The sequence below is a fragment of the Porites lutea genome, chromosome 10, assembly GCF_958299795.1.
Source record: "Porites lutea chromosome 10, jaPorLute2.1, whole genome shotgun sequence".
Classification (NCBI taxonomy): Eukaryota; Metazoa; Cnidaria; class Anthozoa; order Scleractinia; family Poritidae; genus Porites; species Porites lutea.
This window is the reverse complement of record NC_133210.1, coordinates 4,475,021-4,492,585: the sequence shown is the minus strand read 5'-3', so window position 1 is coordinate 4,492,585 and position 17,565 is coordinate 4,475,021. Positions and strand designations below refer to the sequence as shown.

The window sequence follows — 17,565 nt, the reverse complement described above, 5'->3', positions numbered from 1 at the left end:
CCAAGGGGGGAGAGCCCTGGGGACTAAGTGCTCCGCCCAAGGGGGGAGAGCCCTGGGGACTAAGTGCTCCGCCCAAGGGGGGGCTTCTGGTTTGTTTTATTGGTCTGCACTCAGCTTGCTCAGCGGAGTCTCTGTGGTGATACACTTCAGTTATAGTAAATGACATATATAGTTAGTTTCATTTCAAACTTTTGCCGATTTTGGCTACTTTTTACAGATAAAAGATTTGACATTAGAGGTTGTTGCCAGGAAGTAAGTATTCAAATAGTTCGATGGGCTCAGAGGTTGACTGTTCTGGTGTTTCAAGAGCAGTGTGGCTCGTAAAGGTAAGGGATTTAGTGGTTCCTCGACATCTGAACTGAACAACTGAGCAACTGGCATGGACCGAACTGAAATGTTTTATTTTGTCAACATCTAGCAGTTAATTAGAATTGTGAATCACTGGTTGCCTACACATCGTACGGTGAATGATAACTTTAAGATAAATAATCTTCATATTTGACGGTTACAAACTCGCTAAATCTAGCTGTTTTATGCCATTTTATTATTAGAGCGTTTTCAACCTCGGGAGTTCTTTACAGCGGATTATCTTTCTTTATTTCTAACATGAAATTTTAGGAAGCTACTTTTCAGCGAGTTCTTGAGTTACTCTAACGCGAATCCTAGATATAGAAGCAGTACAGTATTACCAAATCATTGACACCTGTTAAGAGTTCCCCATATAACCCCATACATTTGTTATACATACATTTTTCTACCCTGTTCATGTTAACTATTGGGGTGAAATAGTAAAACATTGCTTTAATGATGCATAATAAATGTATGGGGTTGTACAGAAATCTGACCGAAGTGCTTTTTTCATTGCCTTTGCAAATAGTAGGAGACGGACTACAGTGGTACCTACTGTACTTTGTGGTAACTAGTTTACCTAAAGGGTAGAAATGCTGCTGTAGGCAAGGAACAGTGAGAAAATGAAAACTTAAGTGTGAAATAATTAGTAGAAGGTGATATGAGGCTAAGAGGGCCATCCAAAATCTTTGTGGTGACCTAAATTTGGAAATTAGCTTTCTTTTAGTTTGTTTAAGGTGACTCCAACTTAATTATGAGCCAGTTTATACTTATTATTTTTCTAACGTGCTTGTGTCACGTCAGAAGTGGCCGGATAATTCTTGATTTTGGACATGTATAAGTTTAATTATTGTCATTTTCAACTGAATAACTGAAATTTATTTTGAAGCTTTGATTTGGCGATACGAGCAAATTTTCTAACTGTGGTGTTCAGTTTTGCAAATTGTCTTTCTGTTTGCAGAAAAATTGAGCAATCTCCACAAAACTTAAAATTCTTGAGTTTAAGACTGTTTATTTCATCTGCCAAGTTTAAGGAAATTTGTTCGACTGTGATCTGTGCTACAAGATAGGTTTGAGAAACGACAATGAGAACACAACATTAACTTGGCCTGGTAACCATGTCACGAATCAAATGCCAATTTAAACAATTTTGGAGGGCAGTTATGTTCAATTATTGATGAATATGACACATAAATTTCAGGCTCGTAGCTCTTATGCTGCTTGTGTGATTTCCTCTTAGGTACAGAAGGAAATTTGCATGGAAAATGATAAAGGCTGTGGCTATATGGCCGGTAACCGGTCAAGATTTTCAAAATACTAAATGACCGGCAGTCCATTATTTTTTTTAATAATTTTGATAAATCTAAGAATGCTAGCTACACCAAACTATCATACATTGATTTAGAAAGGACTGAGAGACTTTGTTTCTGATCAACAAATGTTGTCAAAGTGTAAGTCTCTTCAATTTTAAAAGAAAAAAAAATTCACTCGAATATGAGTGGATTAGATTCAGAACATAAGGGCCGGCATACCACTACTCTAAGGCATAGACTACCGTGGTTTCGCTGCAAGATTTTGATTTTATTCAAATATTATAGCGAAAACCCCAACCCAAAATAGAAGCTAACCATTAACCCTACTCACTATTCTCATGGCTTAACTGTAATCAGTTTGGTTAGTGCTTAACCCTAATTTTAACCCTAATCAGTATTATATATAAAATTTTGCATTTTGTGAAAATATGCTTGAACGATATAAAATGGCTATTTGCTCCAGTGAGGCTATTTCTTTGTCCATATACTACACTATTTTGCTGGTCTTTGGTGCATTCTGTTTTCCAAAAACCAATCCAAATATACAGAGGATTTGAACTTTGCTTTCACTCTTCTAATGAATTCATTATGAATGCCTTTGGTTCTCGGTCGATGAGTGTTGGCCATCTGTGAAAGTATGCATCACGTGCAAAGTTGTTTGTTTGCCAATTAGACCTTTTGTTTCTATATGTATTTTAATGAGATTGCAAATTATTGAAATTGCAGTTGAAAATCAGTGTAAGAGGAAAGCACATGTATGGTAATCCACTGCCCATTCTAAATCTCCCACTCCAGCATAACCACAATTCCTTGTGAGTCTACTGTGCATCCTAAATCTTCCATTTGCACATAACCGCAATTCCTTGCGACTCCATTGCGCATTTTAAATCTTTCATTTGTGCATAACCACGATTCCTTGCATTTGGCAAGAAAAAGTGATTGGATGCCCCTATAATGTAATTTTTTTCCGATGAGAGAGCTGCCTCATTTGTTCGCTTCGGGTTCACTCACTGCGGCAGCAGTAAAGAGACCAGTGGCCTTGGACTGCCATTTAACAGGATTTAGGGCCGGTTTACATGGAGGTGGAGGATCCCAGGTAGGTGAGGTAACCCGCTTAGGTGTGGTAACCCACCTGTCCCTATAGTCTCTCATTTTAATTTGATTACGTTTACATGATAAGTGGGGTGACCCGCTACAAGTTACCTCACCCATCTGGGGTGCCCAACCTCCGTGGAAACAGGCCCTTAGATGCATATTGCTTGTAACAGAAAATGATTGCATGTCAATATCAATTCAATTCAGAGCTGATGGCAAGTTCCCCAGTATGATAATTCATCAATGAACCAGATGTTGAACCCACTGGTTAAATGGCTCTGGCTTAATTTAGTCTTTTCACGTCATGGTTCTAACAGTACTAAAACATTCCCATACAGGTTCCTAAATATCTCTCCAACATTTGGATGGAAAATACAGATGCTTCTGGAATAGTTGGTTCTCTTCAGATAACAAAGTAAGTCTTATAACATGAAATCCTTTGACTGTTCCCAAATGCCTTAAAAGTTTTCATCTTTTTCTCAGTGCTAATGAGCAGAAATAAAAATGCACATAAACAGATCCTCTCACAAGTAAAAGAAATGGTCCTTAAAAAAGTGAAAGAAAACTTTCTGATGGGTAAAATATATGGAAGTTTATGGTTGAGTTAAATATCTTTCATAATAGTAACCCATCAATATAACCAGAAAGGTTATCTTTAGTTAAAATAGTGGCTTGCTAGCTTTGTATCCCCTTAGTTGTACAAAATATAAACTGCAACACTAACTCTTTACTTAAACTTTGTCAACAGTAATCCTCAGAGGAATGAGGTTAGTGCTTTTTACTGCCGTAAGGAGTGATTTTGTTACAAATAGTTAGGTGAGTCCTGGGACTCATCTTGTGAAAAATCATGAGTCCCTGTCCATAACCAATGAGTCCCAGTTCAAAAAAACAAGGAGACTCCCAAACTGAAAAGGCTTGGGCCTTTATGCAAGCAGACAATTAATCTGGAGACAGATGTCAAAACTATTTATTACTGTTTGCTAAAATTAAAATGTAGTCCTTCTATGTATTTAAAGCACAAAAAAGACTAAAATAAATATGCATCTTTAAGCAACAACCACTGAAATCACACGAACAGGATATTCTCCCAAAAAATCTTGAAATTGATCGATTGTTCTTTGTGTCCTATGGGACGCATGCCATGAATTATTTTGCATCTTTGGGGATTTTTATGCGTCAGGGATGCAGGATGCACAGGTAACAAAATCACTGTGTAAGATGTGAGTCCTTTTGTCAAATACCGGCGTGAGGGGTCTAATGTTTATTTATTACACATACCCAGTGCTCGACACTAACATTCTTGGACACTCTTCAATTGGCTAGTGAGTGATCATGGAGCAAATCGCTAGCCCATGAGGACAAGCCACTGGTGCAAAAAAAGAAATCGAAGTGTTTCAAAATGTACCACTGTTTGTAGCCTATCCTAGGGGTTTGGAACTTTCATGGCTTTCATGCGATTTTGTGCCTTGAAGTAAAAAGCTGTTGTTGTCATCATCATTATTCAGTAAGGAGAAGGGAGAAATCTTTCAAGTCATTTGCTTTATACTAATCAGTGGGTCATTGTCTGGCTAGAACATTCACATGGGTTAACTGCTAGCTTCTGTGTTAGCATGAACTTTCCTTTATCCATGTTCTTGGCCAAAATTAAATTCAGGGCTCGGAGACAACAAGAATTGAGAATCCGTCATAGTCAAGAAATGTAACTTGAATTTAATTTTGACCTAAAATATCATTCTTTAAATCATGATAATTCACTTACTTTTGATTTCATTAGGTTGTTTTTAACCTATCTGATGCATTAGCAAACAAAGAAGACAAAGATCAAGATGTCAAAGTTCCAAGGGATTACAAAATGGTTTTGTCTAAAGTTGAGCAGTCCATAGGAGTGTTTTCTGAAGGCTCACCAGGTATTTTAATATTATATCTTCACAGAGAAAGAACCTGTATTCCATAAAAAATAATAATAACAATAATAAACAACAGTGAGAAAAAATGTTTTGATGGATAGATGAGATGGTTCTGCTTAAGAATACTCAACAGCATTGTGCATTCCTTGAATTTGCTGTGTCTTAAGATCATCTCAATGTTTTTGCTTTTTCCTCAATTGTAGCCTCTGCGACTGAAGAGGAAGAAAAGGGTGATAAATGTGAGTTCTTGTTCATTAATCTGGTAGTGGTTTTGAAGATGCTTTCAATTTTAATTTTGCATTAATTCCTTAGAGTTTTACTCATTTTCTGTCACTTTATTTGTGCATTCTGCTGTTGTCATTTGCTCCATTCTCAATTATGACTGATTTTATTATTCATTACTGTAGAGGGGTTAGAGGGGTATATTATACCACATGTACAAGTTAACACTTTAGTTGTACATGGTAACGAACTACTCTAATATTGACTAATATCATAATATTATCTTGTAGTATTCATAGCTAAGCTGAGTTTCTGTTTTCAGCTCAACTAACTATTGAAGGAGTCGTAGTTCAAAGAGCAGACTGTCGTCCAGTTCAACCAAATGCTGATTATTTATTACTTAAAAAGTAAGTAAAGCGACTATTAGCATCGCCTTTCTTTCTGCTCTGAGATAATTGAAGTGTGCGTGTAGGCATGGACAATACAGGAAGTGGCTACAAGTTGACATTTTTTGTTTACTTCTTTTCAATCACAATGATGTAAAGACCAGGCTGATTATCTGATTTAAAAGCAACGGTGAAGAGTACTTATGGTGATTATTTCATTGATATTCAAGACATCTCCTCTCCAATTAGACTTCTTTATTTACTTACTTGATTTACGTGACAAAAGGTGGCAAACTTGAAGAATTGCTTGTCATTTGTCTTTCTTTATGAATCAACAGTATCAAACTTTGTATTAAAGTTGTTAAATTATTATAACATCAACTCAGTTGAATGCCTTGAAAAATTGGGGAGGGACAGGGGGGTGGGACCCTGGGAAAACAGGGGGGAGGGTATGGGAGACAGGAGAAGAAAGGGCGGGAAGCAGGATCTCTAAGATGGTGGGGAGCGGTAGAGAAATTCAAAAAGGCAAGCTTTCGTTATTTGTTACTGGTTATCATCCAGTCAAAGAAACGAACCCAACAACGTTTCTTGACTTCCATTTAACATTCTCCGAGACTTGAAGCAAAATTTTGTTGCAAAAAAAGTTGGAAAACAAAAATTCGTACTGGGGATAAAAAAAAAACAGCATTACTTCAGGTGAAAATGGAAACCTTTCCAAGTTGCTTACATCACAGGTCATGAATGAGATGGAATGACACATGTGCAGGTGTGTCGACTGTGTCAGTTGTGTCAGTGTCTCCTCTGCCTCGCTAAAGGGCAGTAGTCAGGAGAGAAAGGGACAAAAAGGTACGGGAGGCGGGAGAACGGGCTATGGCAAGCGGGAGGTTGTGACCACGCTCTCCCCCCCCCCCCCCCTCCCTCCTCACTGAAAACTGTGGCAAGAATTCTCTTGAATTTCATTTGGGTTGCTTCATCTCCCTCCAAACTGGAAACTATGCCGGTTATGTTCATGAGATAAAAAGTATTTCTGAAACTAGTTCTTATTTAAAGAACTGCACTGAAAAGTTTCAAAATTGACAGCTGTGCATAGTTTGTGACAAATTATAGTTTTTCCTTTGTATTGACAGGCGGACAATTTTAAAGTCAAGTATGTCTGGACGGAAAGCCAAGCAAGTTGAGCGTGTGATTAAGTACAGGCCAGTGAGTGACCATGAGATGAATGTAAGTACTGTGCATGTGCACACAAAGTTTTAGATTTTGCATTTTTAATGCATTTCTTTAAGCACACACCTTGGTATAGAAAATAAGCTTCAAAACTCAGAAAGATTCATAAAACCAACTTTCAAATGCACTTAACCTTTATTGCCATCATCTTATCATATTCAACACCTCTTTTATCCCTCAGGTTGCTGACGTTTTCCTTTCCTCAGGGTGTTGAAATTCCTTTTAATCTTTAACAGTGCTGTCAACTCTCGCAAATATTAAATCCGGGAGACTCCAGATTTTGGATCGTATCTCCCAGTCTCTAGATTAGAGTGTGGAAATTCCCAGATAATCACTGAAGTTTGCCATTTCTTTAGTAGACTTGACTTTTTGACAATGAAATTTCAGCTATTTTGTGTTGTTTAAGCTATTTTAATGTTAACATTGAACATTTCTCCATAAACTCCAGTATGCCCTTGTTACAATAATATAATGTGATTGGTGAAATTAAGTAAAACAATCAGGTCAAATGTTACAGTGCTAACAACGTCTTTTTTGTGCGTCTTGTGTCATCACAAATTTGTGACGATCGGAGTCAACAAGTATTTTTGCACAAATGACATCATGTGCCGTGTATTATGACTTCATCTATCATCCTTTCCCTATCAATTCTCAATAATTATTTGAGGATGTATTGGTTTGACAGCCGTACTTTAAAGGCATCATTTTATTTTCAGATAAAACATGAAAAGAAAAAGAAAGAAGAAGGAAAGAGGGCTCGTGAAGATGAAGATGTTGTTAAAGCCTTGTTGTTCAATGCCTTTGAAAGGCATCAGTATTACAACTTAAAGGACCTTATTAGCATTACAAAACAACCAGTGGTAAGAATTGCTTATGAAATCCAGGATGTACAGCACCCGGGGTGAGGGGGCGGGGCACTTTTTATAATGACCTATACGGAGAGGCTTCCCCCGAATGGGGCATCTTTTTCAGGCGTCGGCTATATGAAGGGGTAGGGATTTCACTTGCTGAAGTAAATGAAAGGATAGAGAAATGTGTCATTTTGATAGGTGAAAATTATGGCTTTGAAAAATTCAAGAACACTTGAAATCTGGTGCTGTCATTTATTCATATTTTGAAAGCAGTGCATTCATAGCAGTTAAAAGGGATGCAAAGTTCTAAACTAGGCGTGAGAAAGGGGTACCATTTGTCAATAGAAGGTATACCAAAGGGTACTTTTTGGTATGTAAAGGGGTAAAAGGTTGGACTCGGGGTGGACCCTCCCTGAATAAACCTTGTTGAGTACCCTGTGGAGCGTGTACAAGTTTTCTAAGTTTTACTTGTTGACCAAGGGCAGAGGTTGGTCGCCTCAGTCACCGGTTATCACTAAAGCACAGCTCTGTATGTGCAATGTTCACTGTTTAGAACCCAGTTAGATACCTCACCTTAGGAGTCCATAATTTTCCCAAAAGGCCTAAAACATGCATTTTATGGCTTTGAAAAAGTCGAGAACACTTCCTGTTTTTGTCATTTATTAGTATTTTAAAGACAGTGCATAAGTTAAAAGAGATGCACTGTTCTAAACTAGGCGTGAGAAAGGGGTCCCATTTGTCAGTAGAAGGTACTGTATTTATTAGAATAAGCGTTAACCTCGAATTAGCACCCACCCCAAATAAGCACCCATCCTAAAGGCAGAAGACCACCCACCCCCTTCCCCTCCCACCCCCAAAAAATTGAATAAGTACTAATAAGAGACTTCCCGAAGACGGAGTTTTCGTCAGAGTATTTACAGAAACCTTGATTTGTTACATCTTCCCTTTTTGTTATTACTACTTGTTTTCTTGCAAAATAAACATACTACACTTGCTGAAAATGTTGAATAAGCGCCCACCTCGAATAAGCGCCCGCTCTTAAGGTCCAAAAATAAAATAAGCGCTTAGGGCAGTTAATCGAATAAATATGGTATACAAAAGGGTACTTTTTCTGTCAAAAATAGTATGTAAAAAGGTAAAGGGTTGGACTCGGGGTGGACCCTCCCTGTATAAAACTTTGTTGAGTATCCCGCAGGGCATGTACACGTTTTCTAAGATGTACTTGTTGTCCAAGGGTAGAGGTTGGTCGCCACAGTCACCGGTTATGACTAAGACACAGCTCTGTATGTGCAATGTTCAATGTTTAGAACTTTTCAGATGAGCTGAATCTTTAGATTGAATTTAAACAAATGCTTTTAGAAATAATCTTGATTGATTTGTTCTTGCATATATCGAACTATTTCACTTGAAAGTGAACATTTTCTTGGTAGTTTCTTGGGGTTGCGAATGGTGGCCATCACCAAATGACGTAGAAGACACAGCCTGTGTGACAGGCGTTTAAAGGGGAAGGGGAAGGGGGAGGGGAAGGGGGAATTTGGGCACGCGAGAGCTAGAAGACACTGAGCAATACCCACCACTCAACTCAAAAGTGAACCAACAATGGTTTCTGAAATACCAAGAAAAACCCATTTTGTTTGTTTAATAATCTTTTTCTTTTCATTGCTTTAGGCATACCTGAAATGTATTTTGAAGGAAATAGGACGTTATAATACAAAGAACCCTCACAAGAACATGTGGGAGTTAAAACCAGAATACAGACATTACAGCAATAAGAACAGTAGCGAGGAGGGAGGAGAGGGGACAAGTTCATGAGCACCTGAGCCATATTGCAAGAGGACTGGGACCAAGCTGCCCTTTATACATGTTTATTACATTGTATCGTAGTTGAGGAATGTGAAATAGACTCAATAGAATTGCATCCTAATCGCGCAATATTCACAGATTTCTTCACGAATGTGAGAGTCATCATGCAGGCTGGTTGTTTTATAGTCAGACAGATGGGCAAGTATGAATTGCAAATATATGGTTCCAAATGTTAGATTACCTTAAAACTGAATAAAATAATATAACCCCATTATGGGAACTTTGTCGCTTACTATGTGTTTTAGCGAGAGAGTATACTCAGGCTGAAGTACTGGCACTCCACTTGCAACTATTAAAAGCAAGAGAGGCTCACACAAAACAAAGTACAGTCAAGATCTTTGTACTGCCACCTTTGTTGTAAGTCAACTGTTAGTTCAGTTTTGGCCCCTCTCTCGCCCCCTCCTCATCACGCAGTTGGAATAACGGGGTGGCCGGCAGAATCATCTGCAAAATTTTTCTTAAAAGAAGGCTACTGTGCTGCCTCATACCCAGATGTCTCCCTTTCGATGCGCGCAAAGAAAAGCGGGAAGGCGAAAACCTTCCGTTTAAATAGTCCCTTGCGCTTCGTCACTAGTCACTCGCGTTTCGCGCTCGCCTCCTCTATGCGATAAACAAGGCGTTTTAGTACCACGACAGCCAAGGCCACAAAAAAGTCAATTAAAAAGTGGATTTGCGTTCGTTCAATCTCTATCGCTATTACTCCAACTCATTTACTATGTCGAATTCAAGCGAACTCTTTTTGAGCCGAATTCCCAAGAACCACATTCAAGAATAGAAAGAGAAAGAAAATTCAGCCGTCGCTTGTTTACGTCCTCCATAAAACGTGACATTAGCCATTTTTCCGTCATAGTCGTGCAGTGACGGCAAAGAAATGTACAAAAAAGCGTGATGGACGTGAATAGGTGTTGTTTTGCCTGTTCGACCCAAAGTCCCTAACGACGCCCTTGTTGCGGAAGATCTTCGACCTCGTGCGAACAGTTCCTCGTGCGATGTTTTTCACTTGAATGCGAGGCCGCTCCCATGCGTCATCAGGGCTTACACCAAACCACGTGAACTGGCTAAGCTCAGCAAGGACCGCCATTTTGTTTCTTGGAGCTTGCTGGCAGGGAGAAACAGAAGTTAGTAGAAGCTTGCAAACACGACGAAGGTCCATTTGAAGAATGTCTTGGCAAACGTACGTCGATACTAACCTAGTAGGTACAGGAAAAGTCCAAAAAGCAGCTATATTTGGCTTAGACGGAGCACAATGGGCAACTAGCACTGGGTTCACTGTAAGTACATTTGAAATGCACTTAGCGCTAGTTCTCTGTTTCTTTAAATTAAACTTGTAATTATTTTTCAACCCGCTACAGCTTACTTGGTCGTCTTATAGCTTGTATACGATTTTGTGATAGGTGTCTAAACAGGAAGCGCAGGACATCATAAAGAGCTTAAAGGATGGCAGTGTCGCCGGCAAGTCCATCGCAGGAACTAAATATATGATGCTGCGAAACGACGCAGAAAAGAAAGCGGCATACTTGAAAATGAAAGAAAAGGGTGGCTTTTGTGCGTGTCTCACCAACAAAGCTCTGGTTTTGGGCGGTTATGATGAAGGCGCAGGAGGAGCTGGGAATTGCAACCAAGTCGTGGAAACCTTAGCAGAATACCTCGTCGGTTCAGGATTTTGACTTTTCAAGGCTTTTGGTATGCTGTAAGAACATGAAATAAGCTTAATAAAAATTTTGGGTACACATTTGATTCAGTTAACCGTGTACACGTCAATATTTTAGCTTTAAAAGTTTGACAAAGTTTGTAGTTTTCGTCTCTAGAAGCACTGGAAGTATCGCGATAGCAAGAAAAGTACTGCTTTATCGAATCACTGATTTTGTTGAAACTTCGGCAGTTATTTTTCTAAAACAATAAAAGTTATACTGTTTTTGGTATGTGATCTGTGGAAGTCTTTTGAAAAAACAGAAACTGAAGTGTTAATAAAACGTGATCAAAAAATAATACGACTTGTATTTTTAATTGATTTAAGGACCGAGTATTCCTTACGATTACGGTAATCGTAAGATTAAGGTCATCATGCAAAATATGAATAGTCTTGCCTGGTCAGTGGCAAAGGCTAAACCCTGGAAGTGTGCATTTTCATTTACAGTCAACTCACTAAAACAATTACACCTTGACCCACTCTTTTCTGTATTATAGGCCTAATCAAAAGATCAGAATTGAAAAAGAGCATGCCGAAGTAAGTGACATGGCAAAGTTTAATGCTATAAATGCTGCTCAGTTAATGGAAAAATTTCTCAATTTAATTAGGTCATGGCACAAGATGCTGGAGAATATGGCCATGCACTGTGCGGTTTGGTTATGTTGCCAATCTGAACATGCTCGTTTTAATGGTTATAGCAAATAAATAAATATATTTAAAAAATTATTTAAACAATTTTATAATGACGTTTAGATATAACGTGCACTCTGATTGGCTGAAAAAGCGTGCATTACAGAGTATAGCACCACAGGACAGTGTCACACCATGGAGCTTAAGCTGTTACACCATCAATTGTTTGTTTTAAGATTAGGAAGTAATGGGTGGGGAATTTAACAGAGTCTTTATCATAAATCAAATAAAGAAGCCTTGGCTTTGCTCTGTTATGTTGTAAAGCACTTAAGAAGGGCACTCAAAAAGCAGGGGGGGAACACAAGATGCAACAGAACAGAGCACTGTCAAGGATACTTTACTTGCTACACAAAGGATTGTCACCATTGAGCACCAACAACAAATCAGTTCCATACATTTATTTAGATGACACGATAACAATGGCAGTAATTATCACTGCAAGAAACAGTTTGCATACTATACTAAATTTTCAGTTTTTTTTCAGAACTCCTACCACAAAGTCCACAGAACTTGCCCAAAAAGTCAAAAACCAGCTGGCTGGGTTAAAGACTAATATACCTTGAAAAATCTTAATAAAATTCACTCTCACCAACTGGGTGAAAAAGGATGAGGAGGTTGTTGACTAAGTACAGAGGCTTCCTTAGAGTCACAGTGTATTTAAGTAACCAATGCTTTTTATTAACAAACAAAAAAGGTGCTTACGTGCTCATACTTCGTGTTCTAGCAACCCTCCTACTCAAGGCCTGATGTAACAGACTTTTTGGAAAGCTATGGATTGTCTTCTGGGTGTCTGGCTTAGAGGAAATCCATTAACTCTTAAATGTGGTCCAACATCTTGGGCCCGTCATTTTTACGTAGGGATTTTTTCAAGTAAAAGTGGCAGTTTGAGCAGCACCATGTTTAAAATAGTTAATGTAAAAATGTGTTCATTTTCCTCAAAAAAATTTATAGTAATTTTATAAATAATAATCCTTCTCACCCAAACAAAACTGCAGATTCTTTTTATTAGTTTGTATTAGTCTTTGTATTTGTAATAACAATAATAATTTTGATTACTATTATTACTATTTTACTTTTAAGACATTTTTTAGCAATGTTGTTTAGTCTCATAGAGCAGTTAGATTCCCCTAAGGCTTCGTTAGCTATATTATGCACCCTATGCGGTTAATGGTCCGCTTCCTTAAGTTTTATCCTGCAGACAATAATAATGGTAATAAATAGTAAAATAAAAACAATTGACAATTATTGGATAAGGCTGAGTGTGATCTAAAGAATTTTCCATAACACCCTCCTCAATCTCCATGATTTTTCACATCATACTCAGCCTTTTCCACCAATTTATTGGTAAACATTCACACACCATCTTAGACAGCTAGTAATTCTGTGGGTTTCTGAACATATACTTTTGACTATTTTTAGCCATTCCTTTGTCTAGGTCCATTAAGTAGTAAATAGTAGTAGCAAACAACAGACATTTAATAACTTCTATTAGAGAAAATACAATGTAACATAAGAAAAACGACACTGTTTCTACAGTGATAAAACAAAGTGTTTAACATATAACTGGTACAGCTGTACCTAACAGGCCATGTAAATCATATACGTATGACAAACAGAAACCTTTCCCTCCAAGAGTCTGTTATTGCATACTCTTTAATCTTTGTAGTCTTTGAATGATTTCCTGAGGAATGAATGAAACCTCTATCGACTTTCCAGATACTTTTCCCAGAGAAAAGGTTAAAACACTCATGATCCATTAAAGCACTGAGCACAATCACAATTTTGACTTCTTAACACAAAATAGCAACGTTCAAAAAAAGACCAAGGTCTGCTAGAAAAGGAAGAAAAAAGGAGAGGAATAGAAAGCTAAGGCAGGTAAAGAGAGGACCTGCCACTTCCTCTCTGTTGTTCCTTTCACTTTCCTCCCTTTTCCCTTTCATACTTTTCTCACCACACCAACCCCGCCCCCAACTTTTTTTGCACTTACCAGACAGGCAAGATTATTTTCAGTCTACTCCTTTTGGTTCCTTAAGGCCTGGTTCAAACACCTTACTTTCCATGTGCTGAACCTAATAATTAAATAAGGTCAACCTTGGAGCAATGCTGGCGTGACATCTGATTCAGACAGCGCACTGTATGTTGAACCTAAGTTAAGTTTGACAAAAGTTTGACTGACTCTGTTGAACTCAACTCTTTTGCCGCACCAAACTAAAACTGCTGTAACCAATTGAATCAGATGCCACTCTTTTGGCATACTTAAATCAGTTAGGTTCGGCACATGAGTAGAGCCGCGTCTGGAACTGGGTTTAAGAATAGCCTGTACTGTAGGTGAGGCTGAATACCTTGTAGTATAAATGGCTTACAGTGCGACTAATCGAACTGGGGCGCTTGGAAGGAGATTATCCAATCACCACGGTTTTTGGAAAAAAAAGGGTTTTCAAGTTTTTTTGCAAACAGAACAATAACATTCACGAATTTGAGGGCTGTTTCCTGAGAGGTCAGGTTAATTCAAACAGTTTTATAGTTTTCAGCCGTTGAATAGTTGAATGTTGAATTTTATTGGTCCTCTTGCAAAAACACTTAAGAATCGTTAGTTTACAAAAAATATTGTGAGTCGGGATAAAAATCTTCTCCCAAGTGCTCGGTTTGAGTAGTTGCACTGAAAAAGTGATTAATGTCGCAGTACATTTTGCGACTACAAGAAGAAATGCATGAAAAAGAAAAGAAATTTGAGAGCTTAAAAGAGTATCCACAATGGCACTGAAGGGAGAATGATATATAGTACAAGCAGTTTTAACACTTTTAGTATGCATTTTATACTGTTATATTTCTTATTTACATACAACTTACCTAATCTTAAATGAAATTTAACATGAAATGTGGATGCTCACTTTTACTTTTTTGTTCTGTCTATATGAGCTTGAAAGTCTACAGTTATAGCGCTTCATAAATATGCCATTAAAAATATTATGGCCAAGCACTTTAAAAACTTGGCCAAGAGCAAAATTCCTCCAGCAAAAATGAGTCTAACTAGCATGAGAATAAGACATTTCAGTATCAGAGACTTTCCACTTAACCCTGTTTTAATACTCTAAAACATAGCTTAACCCTTTAAGCCCCAATATCCACATACAAATTCTCCAAACTGATCTCTATTATAGTTTCTTAAAGAATGAGTTGAGAGAATTTGACAAAAGATCAAAGCATTTTCTCTTAGGTGATCATTTTATTAATTCTCATAACCTAGTCTCTTGACAATGTACGGATATCATTGGAAGAAAATTGATTTTTGTCACTATTGGGACTTAAAGGCTTAAGGCAACTTGGAAATGACCTATTCAGTCACACACTACCATGGAAAATTTCAAGAAATTTGGCAACAAAGCAGTTACAAAGTTCTAAATTATTACTACATCTTGTCAGGTTTGGGTTCCCTACAATATAAATTTTAGTTTTGCTTCTGACACTGTGTTCACTCAAGGGCAGAAAATCCCCCTTACAGTGACAAATTATAATAACAAACTCTTACACAAAAGTTTAAATAATGTGTGTCACACCTTAGGTAACCTATATTATGGAATCATGAATGTGTATAATTTGAAACGAATTGATTTCGAATTGCTTCAAAATAATCAATTTCACTTTTTAGCTTAAAGGTTATAATCAATTACCCTTTCAGCACTTGAAATCATAAACTAATATCCACACTATCATTAATAATAATAATTAAAAAAACAAGTCGAAGCTCTTACTGCAGCCTGCAACAAGGATAAGTAGAATAAAAGAAGACTAGAAATTGTATAAATAATAATTTAACAATATTTTTATTTAACTTGAATTCTCTTAATCTAAACGTCAAATGCAAAGCTACAAAGCTAGTTCATTACAAGGATATAAATTCATCACCGTGACTAAACTACATCTAGACCTTGTTGAAGGGAATCAAATGGTCAAGTCTTTAAATGAGGTCAAACTGTAAAAGGACAAGTCACTTTCCCCAAACTAAGAAATTCAAATGAGCATTTGACTAAACTGTCAAGGAGTTTGATGCTACACTGGCAGAAGTTGAGCCAATAAGAGGAGTTGTTTCATCAGCATCATGACTTGTCTCTCCTGAACCTGACTCTACATCATTTCTGTCTCTTCTGTTACGTGCTCGCGATCTCCTGTCATTTGATACAGGTCTCTTACAGACTGGGCAAGTCCGCTTTCCTTCAGTCAACCAAGGATCTACACACTTACAGTGGTAAGCTTTGAAAAAACAGGTGAGCAGTGAGGAAATATAATAAAGTATAAAAATCAGGGCCCAGTTGTTTGCAACCCAATTAGGGCTAACCCGGGGTTTTATTTTAATCTGGGTTTATTTCTATCTTGTTCAAAAGCAGTTTTTTGGATCGCTTTCTCTATATCTCTTTCCAGCATTGAATCATCAAAATTTAATTGTACAAAACAAAAAAGAATTTTTTTTAACCTTTCTTATTCATCAATTTCACACTAACTCTAGGTGAACATCTCAAACACTGTTTTTTCCAACATATGGGTGAAAAATGGATGGATTCTTCACCTACCATGCTCACAAGGAAGTATTCGCAGCCTTTCTCCGTCTTTATATTCCTCCAAACATATGGCACACACATCATAATAATCATCACCTCAAAAAGAATCAAAACAAAAATGTCACTGGATAATCAATATCAGAGCCCTGTGGAAAAAAAAGGTTCTCTAGCAAGTGCACGTGATAACAGTTTTGTTTTGTGTCTGCTGTGTGATTGTGATGTTTTAAGGAAAATGTAATATGTAACCAAATACATAGATAATTATTTAAGATAGATTCAAATTTAAACAAACAATTATTACCCCACCACACCTATGCAAAGCCAGGGTGCAAAGAAAGTCAGTTTTACAGCCTGCCATTCGGGCAAGCTCTAGCTAGCATGTACTAGCCTGCAAGTCATTTCAACTAGCCCCAAAACCCTTTTTGATTAGAAGGATTGATTATAATCCTTCTATAATCTGAATTTCCCAAAAAGCAGTACTTGCCCGTCAGGCAAGTTTAGAACAAAAATCGCTAGCCCGATAGCAAAACCCACTACCTTCGGGCTATCAGACACGACTTTCTTTGCACGTTGAAAGCTGTATTAGTTGCTGCATTACATACCAGCCATTTGAAATAAAGCAATGGTAAAATTGTATAATAATAAAACCTTTTAGAAGACACTCACCTTTCTTAAACTTTTTTGTAGGAATCTTTCTCAGATTTGTTGGTGAAAGCCTACTACGCCGCTGTTCTAAGTAATGTCTGTAGTAACGACTTATCTGTATTTGGGAAAAGAAATTATATAAGACAATTTTAAATTAGCTTACTTCACTAATGACTCTAGCCTAACTCACTTACCATCTGTTTAAATTGGCCTGTGGTCTGCCTTCTCCCAGTGCAGGTTTTTTAACAATTATCATGTTCAATATGAATCATTCACATTAGACACTTCTTACACTAATAAGCCGCACTAGAAGTTTCTGCTATAAATAGCAGTACCGTTGCACCTCTTTAAAACCTTGAATTTCATTGGACCCCTGTAGGTCGCAGCTCTTTTGTTTTAGGGCTACTGTAGGATCCATTGTTCCCTGTGCTCATTCATCGTTTTGCAATCAATCCTGTGAAGCCTTCTTACAGCTGCTAGGCTTTAGGGGGGGGGGGGGGGGGGGATGCAGGATTTTTCTTAGCAGGGAGTGCACCACTAAGGAATGCAGTAACTGACTGGTGACGTAATCAAATTTTAAAAGCAAATAATAAGAAGAAGCTTTTGACTAGGTAATAACATAATGTGAACTACCAAATACATATCAAACGATACAGCGGATTTTTTTGCCAAATTATACCAGTTGTATTAGAAAGCCATAGGTCATCTTTGGGGGGGGGGGGGGCATTCCCTAGATCCCACCCCTTGGAGGCAACTCATGAATAGTGAAAGGGGC

General features: G+C 37.7%; 3 protein-coding genes across 3 annotated transcripts in view; 2 read left to right on the top strand and 1 right to left on the bottom strand.

Moving 5' to 3' along the window:
* Positions 1 to 171: 171 nt before the first annotated feature.
* Positions 172 to 9,423, top strand: LOC140950191 (general transcription factor IIF subunit 2-like). Its single transcript, XM_073399392.1, has 9 exons — positions 172 to 326; positions 3,095 to 3,171; positions 3,505 to 3,523; positions 4,531 to 4,663; positions 4,867 to 4,902; positions 5,208 to 5,292; positions 6,399 to 6,492; positions 7,212 to 7,355; positions 9,015 to 9,423. The coding sequence occupies exons 1-9, from the start codon at positions 273 to 275 to the stop codon at positions 9,156 to 9,158; spliced, it is 786 nt and encodes a 261-aa protein (XP_073255493.1). The 5' UTR covers positions 172 to 272; the 3' UTR covers positions 9,159 to 9,423.
* Positions 9,424 to 10,258: 835 nt separating this feature from the next.
* Positions 10,259 to 11,131, top strand: LOC140950623 (profilin-2-like). The gene is made up of 2 exons (XM_073399864.1): positions 10,259 to 10,480; positions 10,604 to 11,131. Exons 1-2 carry the CDS (start codon positions 10,370 to 10,372, stop codon positions 10,874 to 10,876), a joined length of 384 nt encoding a protein of 127 aa, XP_073255965.1. The 5' UTR covers positions 10,259 to 10,369; the 3' UTR covers positions 10,877 to 11,131.
* A 1,438-nt stretch (positions 11,132 to 12,569) lies between these two features.
* LOC140950062 (E3 ubiquitin-protein ligase RNF13-like) overlaps positions 12,570 to 17,565 on the bottom strand; it is a 13,160-nt gene continuing 8,164 nt past the window's right edge. Inside the window, exons 7-9 of the mRNA XM_073399225.1 lie at positions 16,812 to 16,905; positions 16,158 to 16,241; positions 12,570 to 15,840 (exon numbers count right to left, since the gene is read on the bottom strand). Of these exons, the coding sequence (XP_073255326.1) occupies positions 15,617 to 15,840; positions 16,158 to 16,241; positions 16,812 to 16,905 (402 nt within the window). The 3' untranslated portion in view covers positions 12,570 to 15,616. The remainder of the gene's footprint in view (positions 15,841 to 16,157; positions 16,242 to 16,811; positions 16,906 to 17,565) is intronic.

Bases quoted from the DNA above. Each gene is read 5' to 3' on its own strand.
- LOC140950191 (XM_073399392.1), top strand. From the start codon at position 273: ATGGGCTCAGAGGTTGACTGTTCTGGTGTTTCAAGAGCAGTGTGGCTC. The intron at 327-3,094 runs GTAAGGGATTTA...ATTCCCATACAG, and splicing joins GAGCAGTGTGGCTCGTAAAG to GTTCCTAAATATCTCTCCAA. The intron at 6,493-7,211 runs GTAAGTACTGTG...TTTTATTTTCAG, and splicing joins TGAGTGACCATGAGATGAAT to ATAAAACATGAAAAGAAAAA.
- LOC140950623 (XM_073399864.1), top strand. From the start codon at position 10,370: ATGTCTTGGCAAACGTACGTCGATACTAACCTAGTAGGTACAGGAAAA. The intron at 10,481-10,603 runs GTAAGTACATTT...ATTTTGTGATAG, and splicing joins CAACTAGCACTGGGTTCACT to GTGTCTAAACAGGAAGCGCA.